Below are 19,744 nucleotides of genomic sequence, written 5' to 3'. Positions count from 1 at the left end.
TTCATAATTTGGCCTCTCCCCATCACAGCTCTGATCTGCTCTTTCCTTCTTCCATCTTGATCCAGCCCCATTGTCCTCCTGCTGTTCAAACCTCGCAGGGAAGCTCTTGCTTTATGGCTTTTGCTCTTTTCTTTCTGCCTTGAATGCTCTTCCCCAGATGCCGGCTTGGCTGCCTACTCCCATCACCCTATTCAACACCACACTCCAATCCCACTCTGCTTTTTCCTCTCATGGCATTTAACATCTACTATTATACACTGTATTGTTTCTAATTGTTTATCACCACCACACCTTCCCCTTCCAGCCCCCACTGTGTGGGCAAAAATCTCTGTAATGCTCACTGATGTATTACAAGATCCCACACTGGTGCATGAGCCACTGTACTCAGTAAATCATTTGTTGAATAAATCAGTGAATTACTAGGCTTAGAGATGTAGGCGCTCAATAAATATACGGTACCACCATTATCAAGATGAACAAGATATAGGTCCAAGCTTGGAACCTGCTTCGTGACCAAAAGGAGAGCGGCTCGCTTGAAGTCGGCATTAGGAAGACTACTGTCAAAAGTGTTTAGGACTGACTGCGGGGTGTTGATGGGGGCGTGCTGGAGGGGTGAGCACGGGGGCGAAAGAGAATTTGGTCTCCTCCTCCACTGTTTTAAGTCTTATGTTCAGGGAACACATTTATTCAACACATACTCTGTGCCTGACGCGGGTATGCAAGACGCTGTCGTATCCCAGGTCACTGGCGAACTCTTACTAAGCCTTCAATACCCTCCGTACCCTCTGCCAGCTCACAAAACACGCTACGACCTCAGGAGCCCCTCAGGTCCGTGGAGTTGGCAGAAAAGCTTCACAGAAGAGGGTTAACTTGAACGAGATGCGGGTAGTGGCTTACCCAGCATGGAAGCGAGGCGAAGCTCCCCAAGCAATGGGTACAGCGCGGAAGAAGGCGCTCAGAGCCCACCTCAGCCCCCCGACATCCTCCAATGCAAACACACACTCACACACAGAGTCCCCACGCGCACGGACACACAACCCACCGTCCTCCTCCAGGCTCCCAAACGGGCCCTTCAAAGGGCCTAGTCCCGGGCACTCAGACCCGCCCCCGCCAGCCGAACGCCCCACGCAAAAAAGTCTCTCACCGCCGCCAAAGCGCCGCTCACCCGGCGCTCGGCGCCATGTTGGCCCCGCCCCCTCCCTGGAGCAGGTCCTGGCAGAGACGGAGAGGAAGTCACTGCCCCTTCCCCGAGCCGGAATGAGTCTCCTAGGCTCACGGCCTGAAGTGGTGTAAAAAAACGAGTTTTTCTGTCTACGTGCAAGGAGCACACCCTCCTGCTGCAACTACTTCAGTTTATACGTTCGCTACCCGGCGACCAGGACCCCAGAAGGCGCCACAAAACCGAGGCGGGATAGCCGGGAGCGCAATGAGGCCCCACCCCCTTCCGGACCAGGACTGCGCGTGCGCCTCCCAAGCCAGGCTGGATGGAAATTGCCGCCGACCCCCTCGGAATTTAAAGGGCCCGCTGCCTTCCCGAAGTTGGTTTGAAGGCAAGGGCTTGTTGGTTGTGGACAGCACTTTGCCATGGGTCCTGTGCGGTTGGGAATGTTGCTTTTCATTTTGGCTGTGTATGGCGCTTGGGTTGGGACGCCGAAGGAGGAAGACGATGACACAGAACGCTTGCCCAGCAAATGCGAAGGTATCTAAAGGGAGGGCTCCTATTCGCATCCCTCTGCCCATGTCCTTAGTCTGGACCGGACCAAATGGACCGTGATGGGTGGATCACTCGATCTCCTTGAAGACCTGAGGGAGATTCTGGTGGAGCTTGGCTGAATTCGAAAGGGGTCAAGGGAGGGAATGTATAGCGCTACCCCACAACCGTGGCACTACAATTCCCATAGGGCACCCAGAGGAAGTCCTCTTTTTCTTGCTTGCGTAGACCCGGTGATCTGTGGGAATTGTAGTTGAGACCATCTGCCCAGGATCGCCCACTCTTTCGAACTTCTAAAGTGTTTTCCCCCATGACACTAAACCTAAACCTGGGGAGCCTGCAGGAGCTGGGTGTGAGGCTCATACCTTGTGGATGTCCTCTGCTCCACCCTTGCAGAGACGCTCTCAAATTACAGTCCCCCGCTCTTCTGGGGAGGGTTTGGGGGTAAGTGAATAAGGCCTTGAAGCTCATAAAGAGGAGGCCACAAATGGAGGAGGTTACCCATACGTGTGAGGCTTTGCAGAGGGTGTGTACTTATGGATTTTACTGTGAGCAGCATCTTATGTGGCTCCATGAGGGTGGTGACCGGGTCAGGGGGGAACACTTTGGAGCTGGGCCATTGAGTTCCCTGGTTCCCTAGTTAGTTGCCTTCCTGACTTTAATTTCTTTCCTGGATCCTTTTTCCTTTCACCCCACTCCACCCAGCATTTCAGTATTGGTGTTCCGCATGACCTGAGCCTACCTCACCTCTCCTCCTTGCTGTAACACCTCTGCAGGCCTCCTGCTGTGGTCAGAATACACCCATTTTTGGCACAGCATAGAAGTCTCTTTGTTGTTTGGCCCCCACCGCTCTTATATTTCTGTACCTCAACTCCCATCCTCAAAGTGCCCATGCGTCAGCCACACTGAACTTCCCAGCTGTTACTGAGCCTGCCTTACCTCTTGCACCTCTGTGCCTCAGCAGTTTTTCTCTTAGCCTGGAATAACCCTCTCCCTTCTGTATTTGCTTGAAGACCCAGTTTAGATGTCAATTCCTTTGGAGGCCTTCTTCCTTTTCTGTCACCTCCCACTATATTGTAAGCCCTCAGAGGGAAGGAGAGTACCCGTGTCTCCGAGGTCCTAGCATAGTGCCTGGGACATTTAAGGCACTTCTGTTACTTGCCCTGAGTTTAGCTTGATTGGCACTTCTGTACAAGCCACTCCCTTTCTTGGGACCCACCTCATGCCAGGTCAGGTGCTAGTTGCGGGAAGACAGTGGTGGAACATAGGCAATGCTCTTCCTTAAAGAAATCACAAGCTAGAAGCGAGTCAGTAAATGACCATTGAATGAACTGTGCATTTCCTAGAGATTAAATCTCTTGTTAACCTCTAGTGTAGGGCCCATCACACCACATTGTCATTATTTTTTATCTGTCCCCAACTACATCAGCAATGTCCTGTGGATAGGGATCATGGGTCTTACTGCTCTCGTGCATATAGGAGCTCAGTAAATAACCGCAGAAAGAAAGCAGACACTTACACAGTGGTCACTATATGCCAGGCACTAGTCTAGGAGCTTGACAGAGGTTGATGTATTTAATCCTCACCACACCCCTACGAAGGAGGTTCTACTATATTGTTATCTCCATTTTAGAGACGCAGAAACCAAGGCACAGCATAATTGCCACATAGCTATTAAGTGGCTGAGTCAGGATTCTAACCCAGCCAGTCTGGCTCCAGTCTGCACTTGTAACCATCAGGCTCTGCTGCTTTTGCTCATCTACAGAATGAGTTGCTGGAATGTTTGTTTATCTTTCACATCCTTTTGGACCTCTAGTGTGTAAGCTGCTGAGCCTGGAGCTACAGGAAAAGCTGAGTCGCACTGGCCGGTCTCGAGAGGTGCTGGAGCTGGGGCAGGTGCTAGACACTGGCAAGAGGAAAAGACACATCCCTTACAGTGTTTCGTGAGTTCTTCTTGTTGCTCCTCTACCTCCCAACCTCTGAGGGAGTCTTGGGAGCTCCTACAGCATCCAAGAAATCTTCGTTTCCCCTCTTCCCACAGAGAGACGAGGCTGGAAGAGGCCCTGGAGAATTTGTGTGAGCGGATCCTGGATTACAGTGTTCATGCCGAGCGCAAGGGCTCACTGAGATATGCCAAGGTCAGACTCTTCCCTAGGGCAGCATCCCGCTTTTCAGAAACAACAGGTATCCCCTGGGACCCATCTCCCTCCAGCTCTGGAGAGTGTCCCCTCCCCATTGTTAGACTCCCTCATGAAGTTCACCCCTCAGTCTCTGGTAGTTGACAATGCTGCTGTGGCAGAAAGGGGAAGGAGGAGGTGGGGCAGTGAGCTGGGCTGATCCCAAATTCCTGTCTCTCAGGGTCAGAGTCAGACCATGGCAACGCTGAAAGGTCTGGTGCAGAAGGGGGTGAAGGTGGACCTGGGGATCCCTCTGGAGCTGTGGGACGAGCCCAGTGTGGAAGTCACGTTCCTCAAGAAGCAGGTAGGACAGGATACTGCACTGCTCAGGGCAATAGAAGGGAACTGATGGGAGACCTAGATCCTTGGGAAGTCTACCTCTGAGCAGGGAGAAGGGGGCAGAGTGAGGACTCTGTCACTGATTGAAGTGGGACCAGGAGCATATCAAGGAGTAATACTGGAGGCTAATAATATCTACTTCCACATATTGAGCACCTACTATGTGCCAGATTCGGGCCCACATACTTTCCAGCTGCTGCCTCATTTTACCCTCACAACAACTTCATGTGGTAGGTACTGTTAACATTTCCCATTTTATAATTAAGGAGCTGAGACATAGAGTTTAATAGCCTACTTGGCAGAATAGGTGCTAGTAAATGTTTGTTGAATGAGGATCGCCATCTTGTAAGCCAAGTTTAGCCTCCTGGCTACCTGCTCTTCAAGGTGGGGTGGGCAGACAGGAGTGAAAGCAGAGAGGAGGGTTTCCAAAGCCCAGCAGAACCTTCTGAACCTTCCACTTGATCAGTGTGAGACGATGCTGGAGGAGTATGAAGATGTCGTGGGAGATTGGTACTTCCATCATCAGGAGCAGCCCCTACAGCATTTTCTCTGTGAAGGTCATGTGCTCCCCCCTGCTGAAACTGGTAAGTGTGTGGGGCTGGCCCCTTTCCTGCCAGGCCACAACCTCCTCTACCCTCCAGACTAATATCTAAATTGTGTTCTATCACCCAACCTAGCATGTCTACAGGAAACTTGGACTGGAAAGGAAAAGATCACGGATGGGCAAGAGAAGACAGAAGGGGAGGAGGAGCAAGATCAGGAGGAGGAAGAAGAGGAAGGGGAGGAAGAGATGATCAACATACCAGGGCACTCCAACCATGACCCAGAGGATCTTTGACTCTTGCCTTTGAGCCCCCAGGAGGGGCAGGAATCATGGAGAACCCTCTGAAGTCTGAGCTCTCCCTGCTCCATATAAGGGCGCGTGTGTGTGTTAGTGATCCCACCCCAGAGCTTGTAACTGTTCTCTCCTATCTGGTCTCAGGCAGGATACTTGTGGTGCAACATGCCATGGCTATGGGGACAAAGGTGGGAGCAGTAGGCGGAAGGCCTGCTCAAACAGATGAGTCCTCTGCCTGCCATCTAGCCCCTTAATTGGCAGGTGTGTGCGTGTGTGTGTGTGTGGTGACAGTATTGAAGGCTTTCCCCTTTAAATCTCTCTACTACTTCCCACCCCACCCAGAGGTCAGTGAAGGCATTGGAGCCCTGGGTCTTGGGAAAGGCACTTTGCCTTCGGGGGTCTGTTTTTAGATCCTTACAAGGAAGAAGCCAGCATGGACATTCTCTACGACCTATACACACTGCCTGCATCTAGGAGGCTACAAGCCAATAAACTGAACAAGAAGGGGACACTATGAGGATGAGGCAATGTTGATAAGTTAGGTGGAATAGATATTTGGTCTACTTCATACTAATTTCACCGAGGGCCCACCATGTAATTTCACAGGTGCCAAATTTTCTACATCACTAGTAAAAATTTTCTTAAAAATATCACGTGGGCCCATCGTTTCAAACAACTGCCCTGCACACATCATACCTGGCCGATACAGCAGCGCCCAGAGAATACGGCCGTTGGTCGCCGGCTGTTAGAAGCTAATGGTGCTTTGTAATTTGCAGTCCAGGGAGGCTGGCAGGGGTCCCTCGGCTGATAACTATTTAGGCGCGGGTCTGTGCAACCCCTCACGGCGCGTGCGGGAGAATGCACCGCAATTAAAAATCAGCGTGCGGCCGTGCGTCCCGGCCACCATACTTTGGGCTTACGGGAGCTCGCAGTGGACAAAATCTCGCGCGCTTTTCCGAGGACTGCCTAACCTTGGAGTGAGGCAAGAATTAGGAGAAGCGGGGAAACAAGGTCCAAGGCGGGGAGCGCCTCGGTTAGAATGAGGGAAATAAAGAGGATATCCTTTGGGGGATGATGGGTGAGGACCTACCGCATGAGAAGGGTAGCGACGGCCGAAGACACTGAGGGACTGGCGGGTTCACGCTAAGGGAAGCTTGGACGATACCATCTAGGGAAGGGGGTTGGGGCGATACCATCTTAAGGGTGCGAGGGGGTGGCAAAGAACAGACTTGGAAGGTGCTACTTGGAGGAGGCAGGGCGCACGTGGGAACCCAAAGGGACTGGACAGTCGCCCACATCCCCACTTGCTTTCCCCAGCCGTCCCGATCCAGCCATGAGCGGTGTGGTGCGGACCGAGCCGCTGCGCGGGGAGCTGCCTCTGCTGGTGTGCGGCGACCCCTACTCCGTGGTGGTCCTGCTGCAGGGCTACGCGGAGCCCGAGGGGGTCGACGACGCGGTACGCGCTGACGGCTCCGTGACGCTTGTGCTGCCTCGGACCTGGGGCTCAGCTTCCAGCCACCGAGAGTCCCTTCCCGAGGGCGGCGGGGTGAAGACCGCCCTGGAGGAGGCGGCCCGTGGCCCCATCCTCGTGGACACTGGAGGTCCCTGGGCTCGGGAGGCGCTCCTGGGGGCCCTGGCGGGGCAGGGCGTGGCCCCCGGAGACGTGACTCTAGTGGTGGGCACCCACGGACACTCGGATCACATCGGGAACCTGGGGCTTTTTCCCGGGGCGGCTCTGCTGGTCTCGCACGACTTCTGCCTCCCCGGGGGCCGCTACCTCCCCCACGGGCTAGGTGAGGAGCGGCCTCTGCAGCTGGGCCCGGGGCTCGAGGTGTGGGCCACGCCGGGCCATGGGGGCCAGCGGGACGTGAGCGTGGTGGTGGCGGGCACGGTCCTGGGCACCGTGGTGGTGGCGGGCGATGTGTTTGAACGCAACGGAGACGAGGACTCATGGCAAGCGCTGAGCGAAGACCCAGTGGCCCAGGAGCGGAGCCGGAAGAGGATCTTAGGCACTGCGGACGTGGTCGTGCCTGGTCACGGAGCCGCCTTTAGGGTGGTCAGGGAAGCCCCGCAGCCAAGGAACTGATGTCCAGAAGACCAGAGGACCCAGTCAGCCGAGTCAGAGGAGTCAGGGGTGATCGCTTCCAGCTCTTCCAAGAGTCCAGTTTTCCAGCGAGGACAGTCATGGATATCACTGGTTCTGCAACCAAACTTGGACCAAGGACTTGCTCAGCCATGTGCCATCTCTTGGGGCCCCCGTGAAATGGGAAAATAAAAATAGGAAACTGCATGGAAAAATCATAAAGCCCTAAGTAAATATGAATCCTTACTAGTGATAATCATGCAAATTTGGTAATTAGCAAGTGTAACGGTGGGGGGGGGGCACTTTGGCCAGTTGCTTATTTCTCATAAGATGGAGGCTTGCCGAGAGAAGGTGCAGGGCGTGGAAGTAACACCTTAGTCATCTGACTTTCATCCATTTGTTCATTCTAGAAATATTTAACACCTGCAATGATTCAAGCACTGCCCTAGATCATGGGGCTGCAACAGTGAGCAAGCTAGACAAACTCCCAGTTCCTTATGGAGATTACATTCTAGAGAGACAGAAAGACAACTAATAATAGTAAACCAAATAATTACAGATTGTGTTTAGTGATATGAAAGAAAAGGAGGGCAAGAAGGGAGTAGAGTGCCTGGATGGAAAGGTGGCCTCTTTTATTTAAGGTGGTCAGGAAAAGCCTCTGAGTAGATGCTGTTTAAATCAGGGAACTGAATGAGAAGAAAGCCAGCCATATGGGGCTCTGGCAGATGCATCCCAGCCACAGGAGCAGCAGATATCAAGGTTCTGAGGCAGGACGGCTTGACCTGGTTGAGCAGCAAGAAGAGCATGGGGTTGGACTGCAGAGTGCCAGAGAAGGGTGACAGCAAATGAGGATGCAGAGTTCGGCGGGGCCATTGTGGACCGCGTTAGGGGTTTGGATTTATACTGAGATAGAAAGCTTTGGCTTCTGAGGAGGCATGACTTGGTCTCATTTAAAATAAGTACTCTTGTTCTGAGTGGAGAAGTGGTCGGAGTGGGGCAAGAATAGAATCAGCTGGACTGGTTAGGAAACTGTTGCAGTCTTCCAGGCAAGAGGAGTCAGTGGCACCTGCTCGTATCCTAGAAATCCTGTTATGGCACTGGTCCTCTTCACAACTGTGTCCCAGGCCCTCCATCCACACAGTCCCAGGACCCACAGAAGCACTCAGGTGGGGCAGATGAAGGAGAGGAGCAAGTCCACCTTGTTGCAAATGATGAGCCATCCTGAGTGGATGCCACGGGGCAGGGCCTGACGGGGGGGTTATTTCCCAGGTGTCCACAAAGGCCAGGTGGAGGTCACCAAGGCAGCTCAGAGAAACCAGCTTACCTAGAGGGTGAACCAGTAGCTGCCACAAACAGACTTGTAGTTGGTGTTGGCCAGTTTGATGGCCACAGAGTGCAGAATTCCCGGGCCAACAGTGCGGCCACAGCTGCCCAGATCCCTGCCAGTCACCAGATAAAGATAAATGGAGTGAAGGTGGCAATGTGGGCACCCAGCCTCAGAACTACCATGGTGTGGGGGCCCTTGGCCAGGTTTTCTAGCTTCTGGGTCACAGAGTACAGGGAGGCCACCGGTGTGTGCAGAGAGTACAGGAGCTAGCTGTGGGCCCACCAATGCAGCACTGTGTCCTAAGAGGTCTCAGTGGCCGTCAGGGGCCCCATCTGGTATGTGGAGTGCAGATCCAACAGCTTCAGGGCTGTAGGGAGGATGAAAACGGGGCAGATGGGGGTTATTTACAACTATGCACTTTCAACCTGTACAAATAAAAACTCCAGTCCTGACTTACTTTCCAGAACATGGTCCTCTGCCCACGACTCAGGTCTGGTCATCTAGAACACCACATGTCTTTGGCCACACTGATTGTCTCTGGAATTGGACAGGTCACCTTCGCTAGTCGAGGCTTGGCCATCTTTAGGGTTTTGCTGGAGCTAGTGGAAAAAAGTCTAGTTCTTTCCTGGAAGACTGACTTGGGAGATGTATGGAAGTGTTGAATCACTATAGTTACATATATCACGATGTGTACACCTCAAGCCAATACTACCCTGTATGTTAGCTAACCGGAATTTAAATAAAAACTTAAACTGACACGAGAGAACAGGTTTATTTGCCACCTTGTGGGAGGAGCCCATGGGCTCAGGGGCCGAGTGGAGGCTGAGGCTGAAACTGAACAGTAGGGGGCAGAAATGAGCAGTGAAGAGAAACAGATCAAGACAAGTTCGTGCTCTGAAAGCCAGACCCACCCCTGCATTTTTCAGTCACCTGGACTAATCCCCCACTTTGCTGCCTGAGCTGCTTTCTGCTTTCAGTCGCAACAAGAGGAGCCCCTGGGTGGATACAGACACTGGTGGAAATGACCCATTAGAGAGGCCACGGGAACCGTGGGAAAGCAGTCTTACAGGGTGGGGCCCAGAGTGATTATACTCTTAGAAGTTTCTTCCAACTTGCCTTTTGTGTAAACTCTTGGGAAAACTTGACCCATGGTTACATGCTTCTACTCACAAATATTCAGGGGCTCCACATTGCCTGAAGAATAACCCAAACTTTCTCTCCCAGTCCTAAGACAACTCTGCTCCAGCTTGGCTGAAACTGCCCGCTGCCTGCCTCCCCTTCTCCCGCAGGCCTTTAATCCCCCTCTCCTCCTGCTGTCCTCCCTCTGCTGTACCATCCCAACCATCCAGGCTCAACTCAGCTCATCTCCTACAGAAAAACCTCCTCTGAATTTTCCACTACTTTAGACGCTTGTAACGCATTCTCTATATTATTCACTTAGCACTAGATATGGTTGGTGTTAGTCATTTTTTCTGGAAATGTCCTCTCCACACGGTGCCCCTTGAGAGCAGAAACTAAGAAAAATGCCTCTCTCTGAATGCTCCAGAGCTTGGTGGTCTGTCTGTAAACATCATGAAATAAACACGTGCAATTTTCCTGATTTCTCTGGGCATCTGTTACCTGTGGCCCATCTCTGACTCCTTGCCCAGGACTTCACTCCTGCCCAGCTTCTGGAGAAGTTCCAGTATCTTGTCCACTTTGCAAACACAGTGGTACCACTCAAGGGCCTTCCTGTTCACCTCTTCCTACAGGAAGCTTTGGGTGTCTTGCCAGAGGGCTTTGGGGCCCCGATTCCAGGGTGGAATGAGAGTTGATGGGTCAAAGCTGTAGGAGGGAGAAAAACACAACAGGCTCACACAACAAGGAACACAACAAGGAACTCCTCCAAGCGAGGCCGCAGGAACCAGCTTGTCTGAGGACAAAGAAGCTAGAATGGTGCCCAAGGACCTGACCCCATCAGCTCATCGCGGGGCCTGTCCTGTGGTGGGGAAAGAAGGCTGGAAGTGTCCTCGGGAGGCTGGAAGTGTGCCCCCTGACGATGAAGCCTCCAGTGACGTGGACCTGGAGCAACTCCTGGAAGATGTTGGAGAAGAGCCGGAGCAGCTGGAGGAGCCACGGTGTGGAGATGCGGCCGGCGAGTTCACCTTGGCCTTCTTCGAGGAATAGCTGTGCGCGCCTGCCTCCCTGCTCCTCTCTCACCCCCTTCCCTGCCAGCAGCAGGGAGAGACCCTCAGAGGGTCTCTGAGAAGCTGCTACATGTGGGGCTTGTTCATCGGCTACAGGTTAACTGGCTAATGTCCCAGCTGTGCGGTTTACAAGTTAATAAAACAGGTTACAGCTTTCCAGCTTTCTGTAGTCGGTCTCTAACCACATGCTTCCCTGCAGCTAACCTCCCTCCCCTCTGCTCCTGTGGAACACCCCTGTTTCTATGCGAGGCTGGCACAGCGTGGGGATCTGGGAAGGCTGGGACACCGGAGTCCTGGGAGAAGGCTGTCGGGAAGGGCAGGTCTGGGTTCAGACCCAGCTCAGCCACTTACTAGGTGCGTGGCCTGGAGAAAAGCGCTAACCATTGTGGTTCTCTTCACGCCTCAGGTGAGTGCGTCCAGTCCCGGGTCAGCTTGTTGGAGATGCTTAAATGAGGTGGTGCGCTGGACACATGCTCGTTCTGATGGTCGGGAAAGGAGAACGGGTAGAGGAGGGGCAGACCCTGGGTTCTGGGCTGGCTACCAGCTTTCAGGCTTATTGGTCCCCAGAGGCAGTCACCGAACTCCAGTACTGGGGGAGGGATCTCAGTGTGAGCTCTTTAGTATAGTTCATTTTTGGTGAGAAGGAGAAGACAGAAGTGGAAGATGCCATCAGTTTTCTCCTTAGATGCCTTTGGGCAGATTCTGCGGGTACTTTTATTCTTGTGGGCAAGGGCTGGGAAGGTGGAGAGGGAATTGGAGCAGATGGCTCTGTGGAGCAGATGGCTCTGCGGTCCTTGGTGGCCTTCCACACCCGCTGGCTCTGAGTCTTCTGTGTCTGGCTGGCATTATTATCAAAGCTGTGACCCGCTGGGCAGCTTAGTCAAGGAGGTCATCCTCCAGTCCCACTCATCAGGCCTTTACGAGAGAGTATAGGGACGACTCCTGGGGGCTGTCCTTGGGAGGGATGCAGGGAGGCGCTGCTGGTGACAAGGAGCTGGAGAGGGAGAGGGAGGCATAGAGGACGCCGCTGTTGTCCTGAGCTTTATCCTGGCGAGAAGGAAGGAGAAGGACGTGAGACAGTGGAAGGGGAGTGGCGGTTATTCTTCTCCTGACTTGGGAACCTCATGGCTGGAACCAGGGTCTGTGCTGCAGCCTCTTCCTCTCCACCCTGCGCCACTGAAACCCGCCGGTCTCCCCACCGCCCTCTTCCCTCTTCATCCTCCCAAGTTTCTCTGCGACATTTCCCAAGGATTGGCCCCTGCTCCACAGACATCCCCCCTGCCACCCAAACCATCCTGGGAGGTCCTGTCATCCACAGAGACAGCCCTCTGAACACATGGGACTCATGTCCCCCAAACTCCAGTGCCCTCTACTCTGCCATACCCTGGGGTGTTTTGTTTTGTTTTTTTTCTCTGGGACTGAGAACTCGGAAATATTAAATGCCAGCATCATTTTTATGCTACGTCTTTCTTTCCTTCCAGCTTTCTCTTACCATCATCCTGCTTGCTATACCTGTGTTTTGAGCCCCCGAACTCTTATCCCTTAGTAATCCACTTTCTTTCGGGCTGTGCAAGCTCCCTGCTGATCCTCTACTCTCCACTCCCCCTCTCATGAGCCCCTTGACCTCTCCCGTTCTCCTGTCTTTCTGCCACACTTAGCTGACACATCTTTAGTTCTGGATGCAGCCTATGGCAGGGGATGCTATTTGCTTACCCAATATCCATTCATTTCTTCTTACTCAGTTACAGCACCTTGATTTTATCTGGGGTGGCCGTATGCTCCCCTACTGATAGATATGAGACCTATGACCACATCCTTGCCAATATGGTTCAAGGGGAAGTTGTGGTCTTTTCATCCTTTCTTCCTTCCTCCTGTTTCCTGCCTGGATTCAGAAATAATGGCTGGAGCCTGAGCAGCTGTCTTGGATCACGAGGCAACCTTCAGGATAGAAGCCAGTAGGCAGGACAGTGAGCAGGAAGATGGAAGCCTGAGTGCCTGAGGACAGTGGCCTCTGCCATCTGCTTCCTCATCCTTTTATATGAGGGGAAACAAGAACTCTGTCTTATCTAAGCCCTGTTACTTTTGGTCTCTGGTGCCAGCAGGGGAACGTAACTTCTAAGCAACAAGTTCTAGAAGTTTCTAAATCTGCATGGCTAATACTGCTGGGGGAAACATGATCATGTGCAGCGATGCTTTTACAGAGCTCTGGCTTCTCATCTGGGTGCAATCCTGAGATACCATCTTCCATTCCCCCAGTGACTGTCACAGCTCTTCATCTCCAAACCTCATCCTCACTCTAGAAACAACTGCTGTGCTTTTTCCTCTGCAGAATTAAAAACAATTTGTGTATCATTGAGTTTATCAATATATTTATTCATGGCTTTTAGGTTTTATGTCATACTTAGGGAGGCCATCTCCACTCCATGGATATAAGATGGCCTCACATGCTTTCTCTAGTACTGGGGTTATTTTCCCCCTCATTTAACTCTTTGATTGATCTCTGTGGAATTTATTTTGGTGCAAATTATGAGATAATATTATTTTCTCCAGATGGCTAATCAATTCTTCCAGCACCGTGTGTGGAATGACTCATCTTTCCCCATTGATTAGAAATACTACTTATTAACCTACTAAATTCCTGAATATATTTTGATCTGTTTCATCCTGCCTATATGTGGGCTTTTCTCTTTTCATATATGGGTTTATCTGTGTTTTAGTATGACAGCGTCACATCATTTTAATTATTACAGCTTAGTAACTGCAGGCGCTACTGCTCATATGGTCCTTACTCCGTGCCAGGATCTATTCTCAGTGTGTTACGCTTAATTGTCATGACAACCCTCGGGGTAAGTATAATTACTCTTCCCATTTTCCTGATGAGTGAGTTGAGGCACAGAGTCATAGTATCATTGCCCCAGAGTTGACTCAGCCAGGATCTGACTGCAGGCCATCCGGACTCTGTGCGCTTCACCTCTGTGCTTTAACATCTGCTGGGGCTAATCTCCTCTCCCTGAAAATCTTCTTCAGAGGAATTTCAAATCAATATTGGAGGGTGCTGGGGTGTAAATAATGAATGTCTCTAGCCCTCTCCTCTTGAGCTATAAATGCACACATCCACATTTCTGATGAACATCTCTGCTCAGATGCCACACAGGCATCTCTAACATATCCCAAACTAGAGAACCATCATTCTCCCCCAAACATGGTCTTTGACCCCTGTGTTCTCTAATTCGTTCGGTGGCTTCACCATGGATTCATTCACCCTGGTTCTTCCCACTCCCTCACCTCTACACCAGTCCAATCACCAAGTCCTACTGGTTTTCCCTCTTAAACTGTTCAGGATCTGGCTCTCTCCCTCCATCCACCGCGACCACATTAGACTGGCCCCACCCGGCCCCCTCTGGCCCCTCCACCGCAGACTGATGTATCTGTAAGGCAGAGCTGATGTTGCCTCTGGGATCAGAGGCTTTGGGTTTCATTTACAAGGTGCTCTTCTCCTATCTCCAGCCTCCTCCACAGCACTGAGCTACTTAGAGTTCGCACACTGATTTCCTGCACCTGCATGGATAGTGACCTCTTCACCACCCTCACCATTTGCCAGGCTAATTTTCATATTCTGAGACTTTTTGCAGGGACACTTCCTATGGGAAGCCCTCCCTGATTCCCCTCCTTCCACCCAAATGACTACAGCTCTTTCCAAATGAGGCAGTCACTCCCTCTCCCCTCCCTCCACCACTGAGTTCCTTGAGAGCAGGACCTATGCTTTATTTACATTTGTTATCTCCAATTACAAGCCAGACCCTGGAAAATAGGCCCTCAACCAATGCTTGCTGAGCTGCTTCCTGTCCCTTCTGTTCTCTCCTTACTCTGCCCGGGGCTGACCCTCCCATCCCCATGAACCAAAAGGTGAGGATTGATGAGAAATGATTAAGTCAAAAGACAAAAACTGGAAAATGATCAGTTTGTGGAGAAGGATTGGTCTGGAGCAGTGGTTCTCAAATTTGATCACACACAGACGCCACTTGAAGAGACCTTTAAAAATGCAGATTCCCACGCCCAGACCTCAAGCCCAGCAGGGATCTGCATTTTTTAATGCAGAATGATGCTCGGCAGGGGGCGTGGCCCAGAACCACTTACCTTTGCTTCTCCTCCACCTGTGGTAGAGTATCAGTCCCAAAATTGCATTTTTGATCAGGGAACCAGCCAGTGCCACCCCGACTGCAGCTCCCACACTCAGGGGTGAAGATGCTGAGCTCCCATTGCCTTCCGAGACACCGAGGCCAGTGGTGGTGGGGGCAGTGCTGGTGGGGCCCTCGGTGGTCATCATGGCAGCTGAGAAGACATGAGAATTTAGCAGATTCTCTCCTGGAGGACTGGAGGTTTCTGGATGAAACTTGTCACCTTGTTCCCTAGTTTGGGGAATATTGGGGGAGGGGAGCAACTCTCTGAAGCTCTCTCACAGGGAGGGGGTAAAGAATCCACATCACCCAGCTTAAATGCTGACTCTACCTCCCATCAGCGCTGTGACCTCCGAACCTCATTTCATCGCCGACAAATAGGGATCACTAAATCTCTAGCCTCAGGCATCCCAGGCACAGCAGAGGGGAGGGGTCAAGCCTCAGGGCTGGGGGATTCTGTGGAAGACGGAGATCCAAGTCCTTGCCCCCTTGGCCACCAGTGTGCACAAAGCCAAGCTGATTGGAAGCTGTGTGTGTGGTCTGGGAGAAAGTGCTTGTCAGCTAATGGGCTGTAGGATCTGTTAGGATTTCTAGATTCTTTTTGGGGCCCATCAGATAGATTTCCCAGAGAAGAATCTGCTGATTTCTTGCCCTTGGTTGTGTGGGAGATACCAGCTGGGATGCCTGAGTCCTGGGAGGCATCTAAGGGGGGGGCAAGGCGTTTAGGGTCTCATCAGTTCACCAAATCTTCAGTTTCAAGGAGTGAATCCTTGCCCCCAGTATGCCTGGGGTACTGCCCCCAGAGTCCCTCTGGTCCATCCTTTCTGGAAAGCAAATTTCCAGTCTCTGCGGGGGACGGGGGGAAGGGGGCATAGAGGTTTCCCTGCTTCTTAAACAGATTCTCACCCAGCCCTCCAGCTTTCTGACCCACTTTCACTCCCACTGTCGGGGGTTCTGGGGTCACCCTTCATGAACCATCAAGGGGTTTTGCAGTGTAAAAATTGCCTTTCTTCTGGGTCTCCCCACTGCTGGTTTAGGGCTAAGCTCCCCTGGTCTCCTAGGCCAGGTACGTTAGTCTATGTGTTTCCAGCTTCCCAAATATTGTTTTTAACCACATAACTCACATATTTCTTGTCCGTGTGGATTTTGTCTTAAAAAATTCTCTTTGCTGTCATTTTAGTAGGGTTTGGTAGGGAGGGGAGGTAAATGTGCATATAACTCACCATTTGGCCAGAATTTATGCAATATTTTCTAGTGAAAATTATAGAAAATGAATGTTCAAAAATAATCTTGCATATTAATAATAAAAATAAAAGATTTAGAGGAAAGCATCTTGTGAGATATTTACGTGGTCTTTAGAAGAACACTCCCAAGGTTACTGAGGGGTATAGAACAGGGGCCATTTCTGGGTGGGAAGACTGGACATTACACTGATTTCCATTTCAATTGCCTTATAGGTTTAATGTAATTCTGATTTTAAAAATACCCATAGCTGTTTTCTTCAGAACTTGGCAAACTTATTCTAGTATTTATGTGAAGCAATAGGCCAAAACCATAATAAGGTTTTTGAGGAAGTAACATGGTTCTGATGGACATAGTCTTATCAGCCACTGAAACATGACCAAGTTACAGTCCCTAGAACAGTGTGGCGGCAACAAGAGAGAAGGCAGAACAGGGAAATGGAGCCGACAGACCAGAAGTGGGTGCCATCCTACAAAAAGGCCAGGCCTATGAGTCAATGGAGAGGAGAAAAAAGATTACATAAACGCAGTTGGGATGATTGATTTGTTTCCTGGTAAAAAGATCAATTTAGTTCTTTACCTCATACCATATACTAAAAGAAATCCTCAGTACATTAATGAGTTTTACTGTCAAAAGAAAGCATACAAAAATCAGAAGAAATTAGGGGTGCCTGGGTGGCTCCGTTGGTTAAGTGTCTGCCTTTGGCTCAGGTCATGATCTCAGGGTCCTGCTCGGCGGGGAGTCTGCTTCTCCTTCTCCCTCCGCTCCTCCCCTCCTGCTTGTGCTCATACACACACACACACACACACTCTCTCTCTCTCTTAAATAAATAAGCAAATAAGCAAACAAGTAAGTAAATAAATAAATAAATAAATTCTTTAAAAAAGTCAGAAGAAATTAAAATATTTTCAGCCCCTAATGGAACATAGGATTTTGGGTTAAGAAATAAAACGGGAATTTACAAAGGAGAATACAGTGAGATTTGGCTACAAAACGAAAACATCTGTATGTAAAAAACATTATTAAGCCAACCACAAACTTATCAGTTCTATTAGCTGCAAACATCCCTTTGGGGTGATGTCTTTGCATGGCAGGACTTCACTTAGGTAAAACTTTTCTTTTTATTACTTTCCTGTATTTTAAAAAAATATATGAGCATGAATATCCAATTAATTGTATTAATGGAAAAAATTAATTTATTGATGAAACTCATAGCAAACGTGACTGAAACTGAGAAATGAGAAAAGTTAGGAGGATTAAGGAAGGAGGAAGGAGGGGTCTGAGGAGAGCCAAAATCTCCCCGGAAAGGCCATTTAAGGGAAGATGGAGAAGGTGCCAGAAATATAAATCCAAGGCTGTCTTGCCTAATTCAGGTTGTGAGCCACTGTCTATTTGCTCTAAACCAGCACGGTGGTCCTACGGGGCAGGGGTTACCGAGGGCGGGGCCGCAGAGAGCGTCCTTCCCACCAAGAGCAGTGAGGCATTGCTCAGAACTGCCGGTGCAAGTGGGTGTAAAAGGCAAACCTACGATGTTTAGTTTTTAAGGAATTGCCTACAGACAGTGCATCCCCCAGTGCCTGCTCCTGGGAGAGACGCCCTCCCCACACTGCTCTGGGGACAAACCTAGGTTCAAGTTCCCACGGCCTGCTGAGTGACTGGGAAGATCCATTAATGTGACACATCCCATCATTGGGTGAAAGATAGGTCAAGACAACGATATGATCAGGTCAGCTGGTGAGGCTGAGCAGCTACTGGTTAAGAGTGGAGGCTCTGGCTTAAACTGGGTTCAAGTCCCGCCTGCACCACGACTGTGGCTTTGGGCAGGCGTTTGGGCTCTTGGAGCCTGTGTCCCTATCTGTAACAGGAAGACAACAGCAGTACCTACTGTTACTGTGGGGTCATGGGGAAGGTTCACTAGGGTGATGCATACCAAGTTGTTCAACCCAACAGTGCACAGTAAGCGAGAGCTGCCATATTTCTGCTGCACACGTGCTTCTCAAAGCCAGCACGGAGGAGCGAGATCGGAGTGGACAATGGGGACAGTACAGGCAGAGGTGGGCAGTAGGGATGGGGGAGCAAGGAGGGTCAAGAGGATGGAGGCAGGGGAAGAGGGAGATGGGAAAGGAGAGGAGGGCTGGGGCTGGGCAGGGAGCATTGTGGGTCGGGTTCTGAGGAACAGAGAAGGAGAAGGAAGTGGGGAGATTGGAAAGACAGGTAATGGGGTGTTGCCAGGGAACCTGGGCTCTCGGGTCATCACTGGGTACCTGCTGTGTGTGCTGGGCTGAGCCCATGGCTGTGGGGAGATGCAAGACTCGGGGCTGGCTGGGACCGCACAGACGGACATATGACAAAGGGAAGGCAGCCCACATCCTGAAGAAGTCAAGTCCACCGGGATGGCATGGGATGAGGGTAGGGAGGCAGGGCTGGAGCCCCAGCTTGGAGCAAGAAGGGAAGATAACTGGGGAGCCCAGAAGGTGCTGAGGCCGGGGAGTGGGGTTGGGGCCTGGAAGGGGATGGGTGAGGAGGGCAGCCCAGGCCTGGGGAGATGGAGGAGAAAGAGTAAAGTTGGCAGAGGCCTGGGGAGGAGGTGGGTGTGGGGAGAGGAGTTTGAGAGAAGGAGTGAGCAGGAAGATTGGGGCCTGGGCCAGGCCTGGGGGATGAGGGCACCATGGCCTTTAAGAGCCTCAGCAGGGTGGGCGTGATGGCTGCCAGGGCAGCTGGACTCACCGTGGGTGATGGTGAGTTTGGTCCCGTGGCGGGCCTGCCACACCTTCTTGCCATCTTCTCGTGTTTCCACTTGGACCCGGCAAAAGTATATATTCTCATCCTCCTTCCGCAGGTTCAATATCTGCAGGGAGCCAGACTTCTGACCCTTTGGCAAGTTCAGGGAGATCCGGTTCTTGTAGTCCTTATGGAAGGAAGGCCAAGTACTGTTGTAGATGAACTCCCCATGGAATTGTGTCCGTCTCAAGGCCACACTCACTCTGGAATTCTTGGCTAACTCCCAGCAGTAATAGAAGGAGAAATTGATGTGGACGGAGCCACCCATGGGGGCTGAGAGGTGCTTTGGTTGGTCTATCTGACGATAGTCAGGATCTGAATCGCATTCTTTTGAGCTATCTGCAGGAGGGGGGAGAGGAGAGACTTTCAAGCCACTGGGAGAGATGAAGAAGATAACCCCAGACCTTCTGCGCCCTCACCCACGGCCAGTAGTGTGACAGGTGGTAGGACTGGCTCTCTGGCCTGGGTGCACCTCGCCAGGCTTGGGGAAGGGAGGAGGGTGAAGGGTTGGCACTGACCTAGCACCATTGCTTGCTGGGGCTGGGAGGCCTGACCAGTTACCCCAGCAGACCCCTTCTCCAACTTCCCAGCCACAGCCCTTCCTGGGGACTCGCTGGGCCCCGGGGCAGAGCCAGGGTGTCCCGGACACTCACCAGCCTGCAGACAAGTCGGCAGCAGCAGCAGAGACAGCAGCAGGGACAGACCCATTGCCTCACCCTCCTCTAAGGGAAGGAGAAGACAGCAGCTCTGTCAAGGCCAGAGGGGAGGCCGTAGGCACCCCTCCTCGGGGAGTCAGGGGACACCCGGAGAGCGTGGATCAGGCCCCTTCAGAAGAGCAAGGGAGGGTGAGAGCCTTCCCCAAACTCACCCGCACCCAGAGTA

The 19,744-nt window shown here is 51.7% G+C and overlaps 4 protein-coding genes across 9 annotated transcripts in view; 2 read left to right on the top strand and 2 right to left on the bottom strand.

Annotated features, from left to right (window-relative positions):
* The window catches only part of TAF6 (TATA-box binding protein associated factor 6), a 13,780-nt gene extending 7,579 nt beyond the window's left edge, over positions 1-6,201 (bottom strand). The window contains exon 1 of one of the 5 annotated variants that reach the window (XM_057315216.1): positions 6,156-6,201. The gene's annotated coding sequence lies outside the window, so the exon portion shown is untranslated. Of the gene's footprint in view, positions 1-1,042; positions 1,429-6,155 lie in introns of those variants that run through there. The other 4 variants (XM_044390144.3, XM_026516158.4, XM_044390145.3 and 1 more) reach the window with 4 other exon arrangements.
* On the top strand, positions 1,443-5,713 carry CNPY4 (canopy FGF signaling regulator 4). Its single transcript, XM_026516163.4, has 6 exons — positions 1,443-1,699; positions 3,528-3,654; positions 3,753-3,849; positions 4,070-4,192; positions 4,694-4,811; positions 4,905-5,713. The coding sequence occupies exons 1-6, from the start codon at positions 1,585-1,587 to the stop codon at positions 5,063-5,065; spliced, it is 741 nt and encodes a 246-aa protein (XP_026371948.1). The 5' UTR covers positions 1,443-1,584; the 3' UTR covers positions 5,066-5,713.
* Positions 5,808-9,228, top strand: MBLAC1 (metallo-beta-lactamase domain containing 1). Its single transcript, XM_044390147.3, has 2 exons — positions 5,808-6,143; positions 6,383-9,228. The coding sequence occupies exon 2, from the start codon at positions 6,399-6,401 to the stop codon at positions 7,149-7,151; it is 753 nt and encodes a 250-aa protein (XP_044246082.1). The 5' UTR covers positions 5,808-6,143; positions 6,383-6,398; the 3' UTR covers positions 7,152-9,228.
* LOC113267886 (paired immunoglobulin-like type 2 receptor beta) lies at positions 9,229-19,744 on the bottom strand. Of its 2 annotated transcripts, XM_057315226.1 has the most exons (4): positions 19,516-19,744; positions 18,809-19,201; positions 14,799-14,993; positions 9,229-11,708 (listed from the first exon to the last, which is right to left on the bottom strand). In XM_057315226.1, exons 1-4 carry the CDS (start codon positions 19,568-19,570, stop codon positions 11,704-11,706), a joined length of 648 nt encoding a protein of 215 aa, XP_057171209.1. In that variant the 5' UTR covers positions 19,571-19,744; the 3' UTR covers positions 9,229-11,703. The 2 variants fall into 2 exon arrangements, with proteins under 2 accessions (XP_057171209.1, XP_026371949.3); XM_026516164.4 differs by lacking the exon at positions 9,229-11,708 and having other exon boundaries at positions 13,342-14,993; positions 19,516-19,743.

The sequence above is a fragment of the Ursus arctos genome, unplaced genomic scaffold (genome assembly GCF_023065955.2).
Source record: "Ursus arctos isolate Adak ecotype North America unplaced genomic scaffold, UrsArc2.0 scaffold_2, whole genome shotgun sequence".
Lineage (NCBI taxonomy): Eukaryota > Metazoa > Chordata > Mammalia > Carnivora > Ursidae > Ursus > Ursus arctos.
Note: the sequence above shows the minus strand (reverse complement) of the source record. Positions and strands in the feature narration are given on the sequence as shown.